The sequence below is a fragment of the Calidris pugnax genome, unplaced genomic scaffold (assembly GCF_001431845.1).
Source record: "Calidris pugnax isolate Ruff unplaced genomic scaffold, ASM143184v1 scaffold95, whole genome shotgun sequence".
NCBI lineage: Eukaryota > Metazoa > Chordata > Aves > Charadriiformes > Scolopacidae > Calidris > Calidris pugnax.
The window spans coordinates 13,543,441-13,562,300 of NW_015090885.1; the positions used below are offsets into that span (position 1 = coordinate 13,543,441).

At 39.6% G+C, this 18,860-nt stretch overlaps 1 protein-coding gene across 1 annotated transcript in view; it reads left to right on the top strand.

The window, feature by feature from the left end:
- IMPG2 (interphotoreceptor matrix proteoglycan 2) overlaps positions 1-18,860 on the top strand; it is a 57,596-nt gene that overhangs the window by 23,157 nt on the left and 15,579 nt on the right. Inside the window, exons 4-10 of the mRNA XM_014947174.1 lie at positions 965-996; positions 1,093-1,116; positions 9,836-9,882; positions 10,342-10,433; positions 13,344-13,505; positions 15,596-15,654; positions 17,473-17,490. Coding sequence (XP_014802660.1) covers positions 965-996; positions 1,093-1,116; positions 9,836-9,882; positions 10,342-10,433; positions 13,344-13,505; positions 15,596-15,654; positions 17,473-17,490 — 434 coding nt within the window. The remainder of the gene's footprint in view (positions 1-964; positions 997-1,092; positions 1,117-9,835; positions 9,883-10,341; positions 10,434-13,343; positions 13,506-15,595; positions 15,655-17,472; positions 17,491-18,860) is intronic.

Sequence of the window (18,860 nt, forward strand, 5' to 3'; positions counted from 1 at the left end):
TGGAAATATTATGTCTTAAGTTTATTGTCATTTAACTTCGAAGTAGATATTTCAGTGAATCCACTTTGGCTTGAGTGGTTACTGTGAAATATGTATATATTTTTACCACTGAAAAAAATACATCTGCATTGATTATGTAAAGAAAGCCAGCCCAACAAACAAACCACCAAACCATCTCTTTTTTCTCCAAACCAGAGAGAAACAGAAATTTTGTGGCTGGACAATAGTCTTCTATAAATATTTTGTATTCTGTTCACATTGGTACAGCAGCAGGATACAGCATTATTCCTCAACAGCTATCATGCTGCAAACTGCTCAGGATTTTTTCCACTTCTTGTGAGGTTCCTCACAGAAACTCCTGTGACTCATTTCTAGAACCAACAGCACTAGTGCCACAAGAATTTTGATGAACAATTGTGAACTGTGTAGCCCTACCTTACTCTTTATACACCAATAAATGAAAAAATGTCGTCCCTGTCACTTGTATAACAATAAACAAAGTCATCAGGCTAACCCTACTATGTGACTTTGAGCTGTAACTGTACTTTCAAAAAGATGGTTTTAAATCTATAAACAAGCAGCAGAAGTAATACTGTATTTCTTAAGGCTGCTGCTTAAAAGGATCTGATTGCTAGCCTCCTCTAAGGTGAGAGAACATTGTTCCTGCAGAACAACACAGGGAAATGCAGAAATGCAGAACAAACAGAGCATCTTCTGACAAACCTGGTGTTCTTTACAGCATCTCTTGTTCAGTTTCGGTTGTATTTTGGAAATGTAGGACATATTTTCTTTTCAACAGAGACTTTGTTAATAAATTTTGAATTTAACAAATGGTCATAGAATAAAGAAAATAGAATTATTTTGGCACAGGGGAGGAAACAAAGTGTTATAAACTGCATTTCAATGCCTTTCACCTTATGATACTCGAATATACTTAGGGTTGGTTTCTTTGTTTGTTTTCCAGAAACTGTCCTATACGAAGGAAGCAATGGGCAGGTGAGTGTGTTTGCCTTGCACTTTATTCTCTCTGGAGAGATAACAGCAGGGCTGAGTTGTGACATTTTTTAACCTTTTCTCTCTTTTTCTTGTCAGCTCCTGCACTGATTGGTCATGTGGGTGAGTGATTTTTCCTTTTTAAAAGCTCGTGATTGGGTCTTTCTCCAGTTCTTGCTGCTGCTGGTGTTGATTTGTGCACTGAAGATGAACAAAATTCACCTTTGTGCAAAAGGGCATATAGAAAAGCGTGGTGGAGAAATCCTGTGGTTCTTGCATGTGAACCTCTAGCAGGCTGTCCTAGCATGCTCAAAATATCTCAGCCAATCTGGGGCTGTACTTTTGCTTAAGTATGTCATCACCTTGTTGGCCGTCGGGCACTGATGCAGGCTATTTACCTGAAGAGGTTTAGTGGGGGAAATCTATTTTGGGAAAGAGATGTGTCCATAGTTACTTGTGTTAGCATTCCGGTTATCCTGCAAACCTTTCCCAAAGGCTTTAAGGTAGTCCTGGTCATCATTGCAACAAGCAATAAAGTGGAATGTTTCTGAAATGCCTTTTAAAAAAAACTTTTGAGAGAGTACTCTAAAAAAGGTATACAAGGGAATTGGCCACTTGGGCTCCTCACACTTTTAACAAGGCAATAAAAATGAAAACTAGTCTGAATTATGGCTTCAAAGCAAACCTGAACTTGACCTGTTATTTTCATGTCTTTTTTGAGCTGAAAGGAAAACCAGTTAAAATTATTGCTACTCCATTCCTACTCAGAATTTAATCTAAGCTGTTATTTTTAGAGCAATTCAAACCCAAACAACCCCGTGCTGAACTCATCTGAAAAACTGGCAGGTTCAATTCCCTGCTTTACAGGCCACATAAAGCTATGATAAATACAAGTAATTAATGTACTGGGAAGAGTAATCATTTAACAGACTTAAAAAAACCCAAAGCCTAACTTCCCAAATAAGATAACATCATAATGAGTTCATAACCACAACATTATATATTGAAATTAATAACATGAGATGATAAGGGCAAAAGTGATTGCTAAGAGATTGGTTTCTCTCTGTCCCATTGAGCCGAACACTGCTCTGGCATGAGCACTCCCCGAAGCCTCCAGGTGCTCTGCGTAGCGTACATCTGTTCAGAACTTTCTCTGTTGAGAAAGCAACATCGACCAAACTTTTATATGCTTTTCTTTTCAAAGAGAAAATAAATTTTAAAAAAAGTAATCTTGTCCTTGTAAACTTTGTGGGTCTGAATCTTCTTTATAACTGTCAGTCATTCTCTAGACTAGTTTTTACATGAATGGAGCCACATCTTATTTATCAGAAACTGTGAATTCAGAGATACAGTTATCTCAGTTTGAATGTCAGAGGCTGAAAGAAATCACCTTTCTGAAGAAGTTTGAGTTTCAAAACCTGCTGTATCCCTCTGTGTGATCATTCAGGAAATCTAGTAAATGTGGAAATATATGAGAGGAATTAAGAGTCAACACTAATTACTCTAGAGTCACTGTATGCACTGGGCTAAACAACCTAACAATGGAAAAAGCCCAACACTTGATAGAAAGGTGGATCAGAGTGATTAATGTTGTATTTGTACAAATGCCACCTTATCAAGTGCTTTGTGACAGGCATTAAAGGGGGTCCAGCTGACAACTGGCAAGCTTTACCCAACTTAATTCACTATGGGGCTGTATGGCATCACTCTCAAAAATACACTGCTTTTATCCCAGTATATATTACTTCAGATTGTTTATAGCATTAGGATGGGATCTTTGTTATCACCATCGGTTTAAACTTTAGTTTTACTATATCTTCACTGAAAGTTGTTGTTTGTCTTGTGCTTGGATGTGATCGATAGTGTTTTCTAGCATAAGGAGAGCATAGATAATGGAGTATCAGGAAGAAATTAATATAAATTGTTTCAGCAATATTCAAAACCACAGACTTATTCTAAGAGCCTTCTGGACATCTTAGAGCATTCGTGGTTTAAGATGTGAAGTTTGTAAGCCAGGGCTAATAAAACCAAAGCCATGATTTGCTGTCAAGGGTAGAAGATGTCTCACCTAACTTCAGACATCTTCCATTGAGGAGTGAGCGAGCCATCTCAGTATTGCCAACAGAACAGCCAACAACATTATTTCCTGCAAAAATATACTAGACCTCCCAGTACACATCAGAATAAAATGAAGACCTTTTTAAAGTGTTCTGTAGGAAGTCAGAATAATAACCCAACCCAGGATCAACCCCAGTCCTTCAGGCACAGTGTGGGAGATCCAGTGTCAAGTCACTCTTGCACGGAAGGAGATGGGAGTGCTGTTCTGCCAGCTCCTGGGCAGTGCTGTAGTCACCTGCTGACCCACACGTGTAGAGAGAGGCTGGTCCAGTGCAGGGCAATGCAGTGATTTGAGTGTGGCTGTCTTGCCACCCATTGCCATCTGTGTCAGAAAGGGAACTGGCCTGGTGTCCTGTCTCATGGGATGGCAGGACTATTCTAAAGCACCAGCTTTAGGTATCCAGATGAGATGTTCAGGTGAGGCTCCCACATTGCCAGTCTACTCCAGAGGATGCTTCAAAGCAGGGGTCTGACAGAGGTGCTCTGACTTGTCCTCCAGGGAAGACCAGTTTGTCTGATGAATGTGCAGAAGCAGTCATTGCAGGTTGGAGGGCTAGCATTAGGCATATTTCTCAGTCTGTTTTTCCACTGATAAGAACATAGGAAATTTTGCAGTAGGTTCACTCTCTGGACCATAGCCCAGGCACAAGAAGCTAAAAAAATATTTTCTTTTTATGAGCTTTCAGCATTATTTCTTTTTCCTGTGAAATAATTCCTTAATTTGGGGCTGATCTGGAAGAGAAGTCAGACCCTTGATATCAGTTGGTCATTTTAACTACACTACCTTTCTAGATTAAAGCAAACCTGTGCTGAAAGCTATAAACAGCTGTAGAATTGAAGCTGTGACTTAAATAATTAAATACAGCTCATATAATCCTACCTCAATGTCAATACTGTGTCTCTGTCTAACTGGAAAAAGCTGGTTTCAGCTAGTTAAAAGCTAGGATAGTTTTAGTGTAGCCTGCGGAAAGGTGGCTTGTACTTGTGTAATTTACTTCCCAGAATAACTCCCAATCCGGCATTACCGACAGTTGCGTAACAGCAGGATGAAGTTTGTTCCCGTAAGACCAGTGCACGCATTCACACAGGCTGAACGCTCAGCTACCCCGGCCTTTGAAGGAACTGAGGGATTAACTTCAGTATCACTGAGGAAAAAACCTCAACGGAACAGTAATATATGGGACATAATCCAGAGCAGCCCAGTGGACACGATGGAGTTTTGCCCCAGGTGGAAGTGCAGGAACACTGCATTAAGCTAAAGACTTTTAATGATTGCTTTATTCAGTAGGTCATTAGGACTTTGCATAAAGAGTTTTGCTCTCTTGATATTGGAGTATGTCTCATGGCAATAGGACAGCCTTCTGTCCTATTCAATTAGAATTCTGTCTAATTCCTAGGGGGTCAAAAGCCAGACCTTGAGAATCAACTGAAGGCAAAGGAGTAGCACAAAATTGCTGGAGTAGGAAGCTAGAATTTTTATGTCATAGCCTAGCTCGAATGCTTAAGTAAAGATAAGGAGTATGGGATAGTTGAAGAGGATTGATATAATGTACTGCTTTTTCACTTCTTCAATAGAAGCATGTGTCCTTTCTGACTGGTGCTTGCTGAATCTGGACTCACCAAAATTAGTCACAATAAATCATGTCCAGAACTCCTTTCTTCTGTCCATGTTCTCTGCTTTGAAATACACAATATTGCTCATTTCAGAAATTTTTGAGCATCTGCACAGCTTTACTCCATATGAAGAGTTCCACGCTGCTCCTGTTCAATGTGTATTTTCTTTTGTGCTCTCTATTGTCAGATTGCACATATGAAAGCTTGGTCCTGCTTTAATTAAAAACAAGAGGTCAAAATTCAAGAACAACCTCAATGAAAATTAGGATAAATGCAAGTACAATTTAAAAGGAAAGGAATCTGAATACAAGGCTCAGTCTTGCACTCTGTACTTGGATAAAAATACCTCTGAAATTGCATACTTACTTAGTTCAAGGTTGTGTGATTAAAATAGTTAAAAAGGAGAACATTAGACTATAACATGATTTTAATTTCTTTGCACAATATGAGTATTGAAATAATAATGTTTAAGAAAAATAAATGCTTGCTATAGCAAATTAGACTTTAGGACATTCAAGCTGATAAATAAACTTGATGGATATCTGGAACATGTAGTACAAATCTGAAGATGGTACCTTCTTCAACCACAGAGTTGAGTTTGTATTGAACCTTGAGGAAGAATGTAGAGAAAAATGTAACTAATACCTTTATAAAATTTCATGGAGGGGTGAAATGGTATCACCGATGCCCCTTTGACAGGTCTAGAGTGGTATTTCTCCTTAATAACCTGGCATAGCTGCACAAAAGAACTCGTTTATACTCTACAGTTGCCTGTGGGTCAGTGGGACACTGTGCATTGGTGGACTAGAACCTATCGAGTCTTTTCCTGACAGGACTGATGTCACACAGAAGAACTCACCGTGGGGTCTGAAGAAGGGGAACGTGTAGGCTCTATTTGTGAGCTGTGTTTGCTGTATTAATATGTATAGGCTGTCCATAAGCAGTGTTTGCTTCAGATCAACTTCTGAGGCCCTTGTGGGTCTTGTCTTCCACCTGCCTGGATCCAGGTGTCTAACAGAGCTGTGTGATCTGAAGCCGGTTGTTTCTGCCGAGGAAACACAGTGCAGTGTTTGTTCTGCTGCTTAGACATCTGCTTGTGCATATTCCTTCCTGCCTCTCCATATATATGTGTATGTTTTTATATTTTGCTTACTGCTCAGCCAAGGTGGTCCAGGGCATCCCTCATGCAGGTAGGACAATAGAAATTGCATTTCATGTGTCTGTGTCTCAAATTCACAATAAGTGAATAGTCCTTCCACTTGGAGTAGCTTGCTTGTATAGGTATAGTTAAAAATAAAGCCTGGGTGCTGGATTAATCCTGGGGTGAAAAAAAAATAAAATAAAAAAATTCCTGATATTTTAAATGATGTGACTGAGGGGAAATTTGAATGTGTTTACTTTGAAGAGCAGTGTGTTCAGGCAGATCAGTATATGCGTTGTCCTGTGCATTTTGAGTGGCTTCCTTAGAGGTACCTAGTAATATTGCTGCTTTTTTAGGAGATTAATAAAGTGGACATTTGAAAAACTTAAACATTAAGGGGAAGTAGAAAGCAAAAAGAAATGGGTGCAAAAAGAAAGCAAATGTCACTGTTCCAGTAAAGCAATGAAAAACAACATTGTGCATAAATTGAGGTTGGTTATAGCACAATTTCTTAAAACAGTATTTTTATCCTCCTGGGAAAAAGTGATAACTGTTGATTTGACCAAATTCAGTACTTGACTGCTCTTGCCTGGCTAAATTGATTAGGGTTTTACTAGGTGTTATTTAAGCCCTTGACTTCTAATTTCCAGCCAGCTGTGAGCTGGAATTTTGTCAAAAAATTTGTTAGCTCCTGGAGGTCTTGTAATTAAAAATCCCTCAGTGCTAGTAAGAACGCATTACCCGGCCTGGGCAAAGAGTGTGTCGTGCTGCTGCCTGATGTGCATTTCAGCTCTGTCGGTTGCCCGGTGGCCTGGTTTGGCCTGTGGTTGCCACCACGTGGCTAGCCCGGTGCCTGAGCTGATGTCACCAAGTGGAGTGTCCTGTGGGAAGGACAGCTGCTGCTCGTTTGAGTCAGGGACAGTGAAAACACTCTGGGACCTTTGAAACCTGGAGAATTTTATATTGATATGTCTATAACCAGTAATCCAACTTAGAATTAGTAGTCTGCTAAATTGTAATTTTTTAAACTAACTTTAGGCTTTTCCATTTGCAAACCGCTCCTCTTCTGAAAGTGTGATTCATATTCCAGCATTCTGCTTGTTTTTTTCTTACCTGTTTCCTTCAAAAACTCAAACGATTTAGTTGAAATGGATCTTGTGATGCCAGGTGAGGTGCCCAGGGGCTGTCGGGGGGGGATGTGGTGCCTGGGGCTGCCCTGAGCCAGACACCGACCCACCCCAGGGCACAGCCAAGCCCCGCAGCCACGACGGTGGTGCCTCAGAGGAAACATGTTTAAGAAAGGGCAAAAACACTGCACAGCGAGAAGGGGAAGGAACAGAAAGAAGGAGAAATGGTGTGGCATAGGGAACACCAAGGTGGAAGGCGGAGGAGGCGCTCCGTGGTGGAGCAGGTATCCCCTGCAGGCTGTGGAACACTCCTGCTGGAGCAGATAGACGTTTCCTGAAGGAGCTGCTGCCCACGCAGGGCCCACACTGGAGTCAGGAGTGAAGTTTAGCCTGGGAAAAGGTGGAGGAAAGGTATTATTGTGATGTTTGTTGAGCTCAAGGCCCAATTTATTCTACCAAAGCAAATCCCCTTTTTTCCTGTCCCTTTCTCAAAAAAAGGGGATCGATACAAGGTTTAGCTGATGTTTATATCTATAGGTTTCAGCACTTCAGCTGAACAGAAGGTTACAAATCCTGTAGCAGACCTGTTTCACTGCAGGGCACTTTGCTTTCACTGAGTTTTTATTCTGACCTTAGTTACACTAAACTGTTTGTAGTAAGTAAAATCCCCAATTGTTTCACCTCTTCTAAAAGTAGAATCATATTTGATTTTGAATACACCATAATTAAAGATGATGCACTAAAATGCGTTGTTTGCTGGTGCTGTAATTTGGTGAGACTCTGGTATAGATGTAATTTAATGCCTATTGAAATTGATGAGAGTAACACATCACCTGGAGTTAGGGATGGAATTTCGCTGGAAAATGTTTCATCTTACCAATAAATAATTAAGCAATAGTTTTTATTTGAGTTCTAAGATGATAAGAAGGAAACTAGATCCCTCTAAAATATAACCAGCATTCTTAAGAAAATCTAAATCCTTTTAATGTGGGATTTTGGATTAGTTTTTTTTTAGCAGGAAGAAGTTGATGGTTTTTGAATAAGTTACTTGTGACTCTCTGTATGTGTGATGGCAATGGCAGAGAGGATATCTTGTCTAAATTATACTTGCTAGTAAAACTTGGCTTTCCACTCTCAGAAACCGTTCCAAGGTGATTTACTGCGGCTGTCAAAGAATCGGTAGAGAGTTATCTTGCACTGTGCTGGCTGAAAGCAGGCAGCACTGTCCACGAGATGGAAGCAGACGCAACTAACTGTACATTTCAAAGCTTGCATAGAGCTGATGGACTTTAGTTCTTCACGAAAATATATGAAGGTTCTGTTTAAGCTCTTGAATAAGTATTTGCTGCTTTGTTCATCTGCAGGTTATTTTATTTTTCATTAATATTCTATAATTGTTATGTAGATCTCAGCCAGCCAGTTTAACATTCCTTGAACTTACTATATTTTAACCATTACATGCAGCATTAGCATGTGCCTCCTGAGAAAGGATGGGTGAAAAGATTCTTGACTTAAATAGAAAATTCATCAGATTTGTCTTCAGATCTATTTGCGAGTGTTAAGTGTCTGTGAGAGGCAGGGGAAGAAACAGAGTTTGAGACATTGACTCAGTGAAACTATTATGTGTTTGCTCATATACTTGTGCCCTGGTATCTTTTGTAAGTAACTTTGGATCTGGTTGTCTGGCTAGTGCTGGAAGCCTTTGTTTTTTTGGAGTGATACTGATTATATGTCCTGAAGGAGGTAAAATATCTATTGTCTTTGACTGGAGTTTTGCTTGAGGACAGATTGCAAGACCAGTAACGTTGTATGTGAATCAAAAATCAGACCTGGCAAGGCTAGGAACCATGGCTCACAGAGTATCAGTGGTCACATATATAACATTTCTCATTGCTGCAATGCTTATTTTATGGCACAGGTATGACCACCAATAAAAAAGGAGTTCCACGAGAAGTGACAGAAATATCTCAGTGCAGTGACCTTCAGTGTTTTTCTGAAGTTCAGTTTCTCTCCATCACTAAAATTTCCAATCTTACAGATTGGGCTGTATATAATAAAGTATAACAAACCTGAAAAATACTTCTTATTTCATTCAGGAAAGAATTGTTTCTATCAGAGCGTGTCTCCCACTCTTGGTAACTTGAACAGTTGCTCAGGGCTTACACAATTGGCCCCAGGGAACTTGAGTTTACTGTAAGAGCCATGTCAAAGTTTTTCTTCAGGCTGACAGCCTTCATCTGATTTTTACCTGAGATTTGTTTTTTTTTCACATTTGGCCTAGAGTTGTTTTTTGTGTGTGTGAATGCTATAATTGGATTTGGAAACTGATGCATTTTGAAGATTTCTGAATAAGCAGGGTAAAAGTCATGATAAGAACCCATCTTTTTGTGGTGATTTCAGTATGGTTATGATGTTTTAGCACACTGGAGTATTTAAAATACTGGAGAGTGTTTTGAAAACTGAGCATTTTATAGAATATCACAGGTTATCTTTGTTTTTTATCTCTGGTTTTCATAATTGCTTCCTTTACAGAACTGCTAGAAGGCAAAATGTATTTTTGGGGAGGACTCCAAGTCAGTTGGAATATAAAGAGGTTAGCAGCCTGGAGAGACATATGATGGGTTGTGTGATGCCAGTGATCCAATATCTAAGTTGCAAAAAATAACTGAAATATTGCAAAGCCTAGTTTTTATGAAATTACCAGCAAAGCCGTACCATGATAAATTTCTTCCTCAAACATGCTTTTTGGTGTGGCAGCAGAATCACAGATAAATTAAAAACTAATAAATCTATCTCACCATGTCAAACTTTAATTTCTGATTTTATTTTTATTTAGCAGTAGTGGGACTCCAACTCCAGCTTCAGATGCTGATGTTACCACATTGAGAGGTCAGTTTTCATCTAACTCCAGGCTAATTCTGAATACTATAAAATTGAGAAATTTGATGGTGGTTGGATTTGAGAAAGAACTGTGAATTCTTGCATCTCAAATAATGCTGTTTGTGATCTGGAGATCATGTTATATGCTAAAATTCTTTTGTTATTGGATGAATCATGGAAATCCTACTTGAGAAATTAGTTCTGTGTACTTTTTCCCGCACTTAACGTCATGTTCCCAAAAACACATCTGCTAAAACAGAAGATTAACATTTTATTCTTATTAGTGCATTTGACACTTTTCCTCAGGCTGTTCAGGTGTTTCCTGTGTTGTTTCTGTCATGATGATGGGAATAGGAATTGAATTTTACTGTTGGTTTATGCTTGCTGAGCTACTGCAGTGTTTATCTACATGTACATGGGTATAAAGAAAAACCTCAACAAAATAATACTGCTCTCTTTCAAACTCAGATGCAGCTGCCAATGTTCCCCCACCTCATGAGATATCTGTTGAGAGTCCTGTGGGCGTTACTATTCATGAGATCGAAGATGCAGACATTACTGTGAGTGGTGTTTTTTTTTTTTTATCTGGTTCAGCATTCTGTTGCCTTTCCTAATAATACTGTTTGTGGTCATTTGCATTTCCTAGTACTTAAAGGTGTTGTTAGCATAGTGTGTTAACAGTAATTAAGATTTCATAAAAGTAGGGCAAGATTGTTTGGGTTATTTTTTTAAGCTCTAAAATAATTTTCTGGGTAGGTATTTTTCAGAGACTTTGCAATGCTGCTTCCCCCACAGTGAGAGAGAGTGAATCAGTTGATCTAATCAGGTGAGGATTTTGCTAGTGCCATAGGACTAGACAGGGAATGCCTAGGGCTTTTGAAAGCTCCGAGAAGAATGTGGAGCATTATTATTCCTATGGGAAGACAATACACCTTAAATTGCTATAGTAGTGTTTTGAGGGTCCATGTGTAGGACAGCTGAGAGCTGGCCTGGGTAGCCCTGAAGCTTCCTTCTGATTCTCTGGTCCATTTCCTCTGCTGACATACATGAACTTTTGTTTATCATCTTTGCTTATCACCTTTGCCTTGATATTGAAATGAAACTCCCAACACAGGGAAGCCTACATCAAGTCCTTAAAACATCTCTGTAAAAGTGAGCTGGCCTTCAGAAGTGCCAACCACCGCATAGGTCCCAGGGAAGTACTTGCTTCCAGGAAACAGCTCCTCTGGATTAAAATTTAAACCCAAATTCTAGATTCCAACTGCAGTATTTGTGAAGAAAATTTTGCAAACCAGTGGTATGAATCAACTGGCTTTTGTTTTTTTTTATAAATGTGAAACTCTCAGCGGATTTACTGAGAAGCTTGCAAAGTTGCACATGCTGCATATAAGTAGAAGCTGATTTATGGTACTGGGTTTAACTGTGCACTGTTCTGTAACCTAGTATGGCCATGAAACAAAGCTGGGCCAAACTGTACTTTCTTCTAGAGCTTTTGAGGCTGACTGTGGAGCTCTGATACCGTGCTTCCAAGAATAAATACTGTATATGAAACAGGCAGACAGCTTCTGACTCGAGTCCAGGGTCTGACTTTATATTATGTACCAAGAACACTTGTGGTTTGGTCCTATGTATACCATTATTCTTTTTTGAAACAGAACTGTCTGAAGTATTTCTGTCTGAGCAGAGAATAGGACCACTCAGTAAATCAGAAAGAAACCAGAATTAGATTGCTGCTGCTACGGTGTTTTCACTCCATACAGTTAGATCACACCTCATCATTGCTCTGTGCAGCCAAAATGCATTGCAGATTACAAGACCAAGAGTGAGCAAAGCTCATCTTCTGCAGTCATATATTGACTGTACTTTTGGTTTTGGGGGACTGATAACTGATTGAAACTACATCATGTTGCAAGTAGCCATATGGTAGCAGCACTTACACGCCTGCTAAGCACGTATCTCTCGAACGCTAACTAGCTTTAAGTAGTGAGTACAGCAGTCACACTCCACAGCAGAGTTAGTTACCTAGTATAAAAGGGATGGGGGGGAGGAAGAGAATTTAACTAAAATTTTTTAGAGGGTCTCTAGACAATGTATAAGTTGCTCACTGGTGGCGACTATACTTTCTGAAGAAAGGTTTTTCCATTTCCTGTACCATACATAAAACAGGCTGCAGTTTTGCTGAGAAGGTCTGTTTTGTTGGCTCTCTTTTTTACTTTTTGCAACAACTGCATGTAAGTAGCCAAAGACATTTGGCTATTTGGCTAAAGTTAACTTAAGCCAGCCTTCCCTTCCCTCTCCCACAAATCTCAATCTTTTCTTTCAAAACAAAACCATGAAACAAGATCTGGTTTTTCTCATATCTTTCAGTATACCACAAGGAATAGTATGCTGGTTGTAAAATACTAGGGAACTAAGAAGAAAGTGTTTTTCCTGTGTTGCTCAGTCATTCAAATTAGATTAAAACTTGGAATTCACTGCTGCCTGTGGCATCCATGATAGCTGCACCCTTCCCTGATGCATTGCACAGCTACTGCTGTGGGGGCCCTTCAGTTGAAGCCCACCAGTTTAACTTAGCAGAGGTCCCCACAGGTCTCCCAGTATCCATTGTATATCTGGGAGGATCCTTCACTTACAGAGGCTGAACAACACAGGGTGTTGTTCTGAGTGTAGAACTTGGCAAAGATAACTTGTCTTCCAGGTGGAATAGTAAGTAGGAGCCTTGTGATAAATTAGTTTATTTTTGGTAAATCAGCCTATTGCTGACTGGGCAAGTGATCTGTTGCTGTATCCAGAGTTGTACTTTAAGTTGCTTCATGAACTTCCCACACAGCTGGATTTCTGTTTGTAGCTGAGGTCACCTAGATGGCCTTGCATTACAGTAAAGATATGCAAATGGAAAATAGAACTATCTGCAATCCAAAAATTCTCAAAAAATGTTCTTGCTCAGTAGATTGCTTCATTAGTTGCTGCCTCTGTCCCTGAGGCTTCATGAGCACCCCATCATAGTGCAAAGGAGAACAGATATGCTGATGCCTCAAGTCAGCATGCTGTGCTTTGGATTCAAATTTTGACACGCCATTAAGTACACCCATGACCATCAGCGTCACCCACCATAGTGCCCTGAGGTGTTCCTGTCCATGTAACATTTATGGAATGGGCTCGGGTTTTCTGCCCCACCAAGAGCCAGAGAAGCTTCCAGGTTTGCAGCAGCTGGAGAAGTTTCTGGCCCACGTAAGAAAGATGTTTGGACCCAAGCTTAGGGATGCAATGTGTTCTTGACAGATGGCAGACCATATGTACATATACATATCTAGGGATGCTTTTTACATGGAGTAAATTGAGGATAGGTAGGAATCTGGTGTCTGCTGAGTAATGAGGATTTATTTATTGGAAAAAACCCAAAGGGCAAAACAAAAAAAAAAAAGGTATTAAATCACCTCTTGTTTTCTTCTCTCTTCCTTCCCTCCCAGATCAATAATGAGATAAAGAAGCAGGATGAGAAGATAGCGAGAGCTGCAGCTGAGCAGATGATTGAGTTCAGCATTTTGATTGTTGGTGAAAAGTACAGTGAGGAGCTGAGCGACCCAGCCACCGTGAAGCGTCAGCTGCTCTCTGAACAATTCATTTCTCAGGTGGTTACCTTCCCTGACTGCCTTTTCCTTTTTGCTGGCTCTGCAAAGCAATAGTAGCATGTAGCACCCGTGTTGGGATTGCCTTTTTTTCATGGGCTCTGCAGGACCAGCTTAGAGCTTTTGTTGCTGGAGAATACACACCCACTATGAGAATACTCTGTTTTGCCTGACGTGCTGCCCTTTTTGAAGTAGCAGTGTCATACATTGTGTGTAGCATACCAGTTGCCAAAGACCTATTACTCTATTTTTCTTTTTGTTTTTCATTAAATAGCCTGGGTACCATTTTTGCAAGCCAAAGAGGTAAAAGTATGCTTTTGGGAGGATCAGAAAATTATGCTGAACCTCTGAATACAGACATAGTCTAAATGGAACCTTTCTGAAAGACTGTTCCTCTCACCCTCTCTTCTCTTTTCCGGTTTCACTAATTTACTTTGCTTCATGTTAGCAAAAGAAACAAAGCCAAATGTTACTAATAAATGAAAAACATTTCCATTTCTTTTAGCGTTTTAAAGACTTCTAACAGGATTAATATTGTCCTTGCCATTGTTTCAGAATTTTTCAGTACCTCTCCCTGTCAGCGTTACCGCAGAAGAGCTTTTAAACTCAGAGAAGTGACAAGAATCTTGTTCACCTCTTGATGCAATTTCATTAGTTTTAGGACTTGAAAAATCTTAAAGATATATTCAACATCTGTCTAGTGACCAGTCTGCCTAGAGTTTTTTTCAGTGCTTTCTAATCTCGTTGTCCAGTTTGAATTCCATAATGTAATTGGTTTGAAACTGGGGAACGAAAAAGGTCATTTGAGGGTCCTAGCAAACCAGCCTGCCCACGCTCTCAAACTTGCAATTTTATTACCATTGTTTCTTGGGGCAGAGAGTTTGTGTTTCCTCTCTGTTGGGAGAGGCCTCTAGGATGCCATGCAGTGGGGCATCATGCAGTTTATCTCTTCTTTAGCTTTGCTTCCTTCTTAGTCCCCTTTAGTTGGGGTTCTTTGTTGAATCTGGGGCTAACCCTGTGCCAGATCCTGGGCCAGATGGGAAAGAGATGTACTCCTCACTGCAGCCAAAAAGCATCACCACAACTGTCACAAGTTGCTAGCGTAGGCTAGACATCTTAATTTTCCTAGTTGTGTGGCCAAGTAGCCATGCCATAGTGTGTGTGTGTGGAAGAAATGTCAGATGGGACAGAGTCCACCTGGCACATGGATGTTCCACTCCTTTGATCCCTTGCCTGGTTTTTCTCTGTGCTTGGATAAAGAAGCTCTTGAAAAAAAGAAAGTCAGCAGCACTTTGATTGTTTAAGTCTCACCAGAGACAGTTTAAAAATAGGGAGATTGGGGAGGGGAAGAAGAATTTGAGGAGTAAAAAATAATCCTCATCTGGCAAGGATCCTTTGAGAAAAAAAACCAACCCCAAACAGGCACGAACCTGCAATATTCTATTTCTTGGTTTTGTCTTGTGTAGCACAGCTGACTGCTGAATTAGGCCTGGATCTGCTGCCATCTTGCTGCTCCCGGTTGTCTCTTTTTGAGTAGCACTGCCAGTCACTCCTGAGCCCTTTGTATGTTTAGGGAAGCGGAGATGAGCCATGTTTTGCACTGTGTAATGTATTAGTGCCTCTTTGGAGTCGAAGAAGTCCCTGTTCCTACGGCAGCCGCTGCTCCTCTTGTTTAAGTTTCTAAGGTCCAAAGCATTTTCCTGAATTCATTTGACTCCAGAGGTTTGGGAGCTAGTGGAAACCTTTTGAGCAGAGACTGGTTTGTGCTGCATAAATGAAAGAATGTACTCTGCTATGGGCAGTAGAGGTATCTGCAGAGTCTGTTTCAATTTCCTCCGCTTTGAATGTTTCTATATAGTTCTTGGGGGATGCTGGATGTTCTTCATACTTTTTCTTTTCCTTTTCTGATAATGAAACAATGACATCATAACTCTTATTCCATAAAGAGAGAGAATTTTCAACTATGTTTCAACCATCTTCGCTATAACAGCTCAGATACATTTTTAGAAATGTTGGAAGTACTTACTGATATTTCACTAAATAAGTAGGGTAGAGGAAATCTGTGGTAATTTTTTGTTTTCTTCTCAAAATAGATGGAAAGCGTATTTGAAGGACTACCTGGATACAAAAACATCCAAGTCCTGGATTACAGGTAAAAAAATACTGATGCATACGTGGTGATGGAAATTGATCGTGTATGATGGTGCAATATGCTAGCACCACTCTTGGAAAAATGGCGGGCATGCGCGTGGGAGTTCCTAGGATTTATTAACTAAAGTGCTTTCATATTTGGTACCTCTATATACAGAGGTTGAAACAGAAATACAGAACTGCATGTAAATATAATCTTCTCGTTTTGCTCCTGGCATCCACCAGAAAACTCACGTGATGTGCTTGCCTCGCATTTAAGACAAGGCAGTTTTACTCAAGATTCTGTCCTAAAATTAAAAGAGCTATTTTCTAATTTAAAATTAATATCTGATACTTCTTCAATACCGTTGACGTGTCCTAATATTAAACGAGAAAGAACACAGAAATCTTTTTGGAAAAATGTGGTGTATTAAGTTTTTTCCCAACTTCTTAATGTTAATTTGGGATGAGTCTAAAAGTCGGTGTTTGAGACATGTAAAGATCTTCTTCCCTTTGATCAAAGCAAAGGTCAGTGAATAGTTTGATAAATGATTTGTAACATTATAACTCTCTTTATTCTTACAAATATTTTTAAAGACTAGTTTCTCAAATCAATTAGTGCTTCAGAGTGACATTTTAAGTTAATTTGGGAAAAAGGGGGATGCTGTATTGTGCGTTAAACATCTGATGTCTGGGTTTTGGGGTACATGGGTCAGAAATTATGGTTCTTCTTGAATGGACTGGATATAACTTTCAGAATCTAGTGAGTTCATGAGTCAATCTAAATTGTGTTTTCTGAGATGTTGTAAGCTGTATTTCTTCTAATATTCCAGCCTATACATTCTAGCCAGAATACATGCAAGTAACAAAGCAGCTATAGTGAGAAAGGTTTTATGGTTGGAACCCTAAACTGCATTTATTTTCCACCTTACCCCCCACATTCTCATTACAGCATACAAACTGTCCTTGTCATGCCTCGTTTCCTTGCAGTTGTCACACACAGAGGGGTGAGGTTGTTCCAACAATGTCAGAAGTACCAAAAAAGGATGGTATAGAAATGAAATTATTAAATGTTTAAAACAACATGACAGGAAGGTTCCCAGTGCTAATTGTGCAAATGGACTGGCAAACTCCACTTTGTCATGGCCCTGCTACAGGAGAATAATTACCTGACCTAATAAACTAGTTCATAGATACATAATAGTTATCCCTGTGTCAGCAAGGGAAACGGAATGCCACTGTCTTCAGCCCTTGCAGGAGCCCAGAGGCAGGTCTGACTTTTCAGTTCCTACTTTGATTTGTTGCTAGAACCACAGCAAACTGGAGTAATGACAAGGGAAACTCTGCCGAGGCTCAGCCTGGGAGGTAGCAAAACCTTCCATCTCAATATTTGCAGCCTAATACATTTGCAAGCTCTCAGTTCATTTAAGAACACAAATAAAAGGTTGATATTTCTGGCAGAATACCAGGGCTCTGTGCTGTGCTGTGCATGACAAAGAAAACATGTTTGTAAACTAAACCTTTTAGGTAGAATTAATGAGCTTTGATTTTCTTGGTACTGACAGCAATTTAACTGCATTATTTGCAGTAAGATGAGATGGCTCTGCGCTGCTGATTCCTTGTGATCAATAGGAAATGTCTCAGTTCAGTAAAAGCAGAACAGTTTGTTATGTAGCAGAGTAACTATGCAGCTTGTAACCATGTTGCTGTAAGCTTTTTCAAATTTTTGTGCCCTGTAGAATACCAAAGCATATTTGTTGAAAGTTAGAAGGCTTAAAGGAAACTATAAAATTGATTTAACAGGTTTTGCTGTTGTGTTTTGTTTTGTTTCTATATTTAGCTCTCCTGAGGAGGACAGGTAAAGACAACTTTTTAATACATATTATCAGAATACAGATGGAAAAACAAGTTTAGCTGGAGGGCACTGTTTTGGGGATTTGTAATTTTGGCTCCAGAGCGAGATAGTTATCCAGCATAAATATTATGTGAGGGGGTTCTACCAGAAACTGTAACTGCTCTGTTTTGATTACGGAGAAACCTAATTTGCTTATTTAAGTCCTAATCATAAAAAACTACTTGGGGAAAACCTTCCTAAACACAAGTCAGCTACTGCGCTAACTTGTATATAGGATTGTCTTTTGTGAAGAAAACAAAATTGCTTAACAATGACTCAAGGTCTTTATACTTTGCTGCAAAGTCTTGGATAGATAAGGGATAATTATTATTATAGTCATTAAAGTAGGTAACAAAACCGTAGTTTTCCAGCAAAGACAGTTGACTTAGCTGCTTCAAGGCCGGGGTGTTGCACATCTTAGCAGTAGTCTTATAAACATTCTCTAGCAGAATATGGGATCAGTCTGGACTTGGTTTTTATTAGATGTATGCAGGTCAAGCATGCAAATATTACTTCTTTTAAATATTTTTTAAAAAATTATTATTTTAAGAATTTCACAAGACAGAAAATGAACCACAGCCTCTAACTTGCTAGAAGTATTATTTTCTTTTGTGTATTTGTCAGCAAAGCTGTAACCAGTTTCCACAGTTTTACAGAGAATGAGCAGTCTAATTTTAGAAGAAAGGTTAGGAAAAACGAACCTCTTCACAAACAATAGTGACTTAAAGCCATCCTCTGCTACTCTGCGCTTCCACAGGCTAAGATTCACAAAGGTTATGTTCCAAGTACCAGATGTTTTAGCCTTTCCCAGACAGATGATGGTGGTAGAGTTACTAGTTAGGAATTATTAACAGTTGTGTTAAATCTAAATGTTACTTTTGAAGAGCTTACTGTATTCTGCCTTTGCTGTGCCTTTTCACTACTGCTGTTCTCTTTTATTTCCTCTGCTGACAGTGCCAACAGTGAGCCTAAGGTGGGCTCATCTCAACGATAAAGCCAGCAGCAAAACTCCAGGGTTTAGTCAGTGTGTTTGCCGATTCTGTTTCTGTTGTATCTGGCGCTGGGGCCTTAGAGACTTCTCTGAACAGAGCCATTACTTTAGCGATCCAGTCCAGCTCTGTGCAATGAGGAAAAGCTGTCTCTGGAGCACATTTTTCTAACACTTCATAGATTACTTCATTTTCTTGCTGTGCCCTGCGCACAGCCAAAATATTTTATATTTTCTAAAGCTCCCTTGTGCTTCTGCCCAGTGTATGGTAAATCTGATCAGTACCTATGCTGTTGTATGGGAAAAGACACATTCAAGAAAAGAAAATTAAGAAAACGGAGGAGAA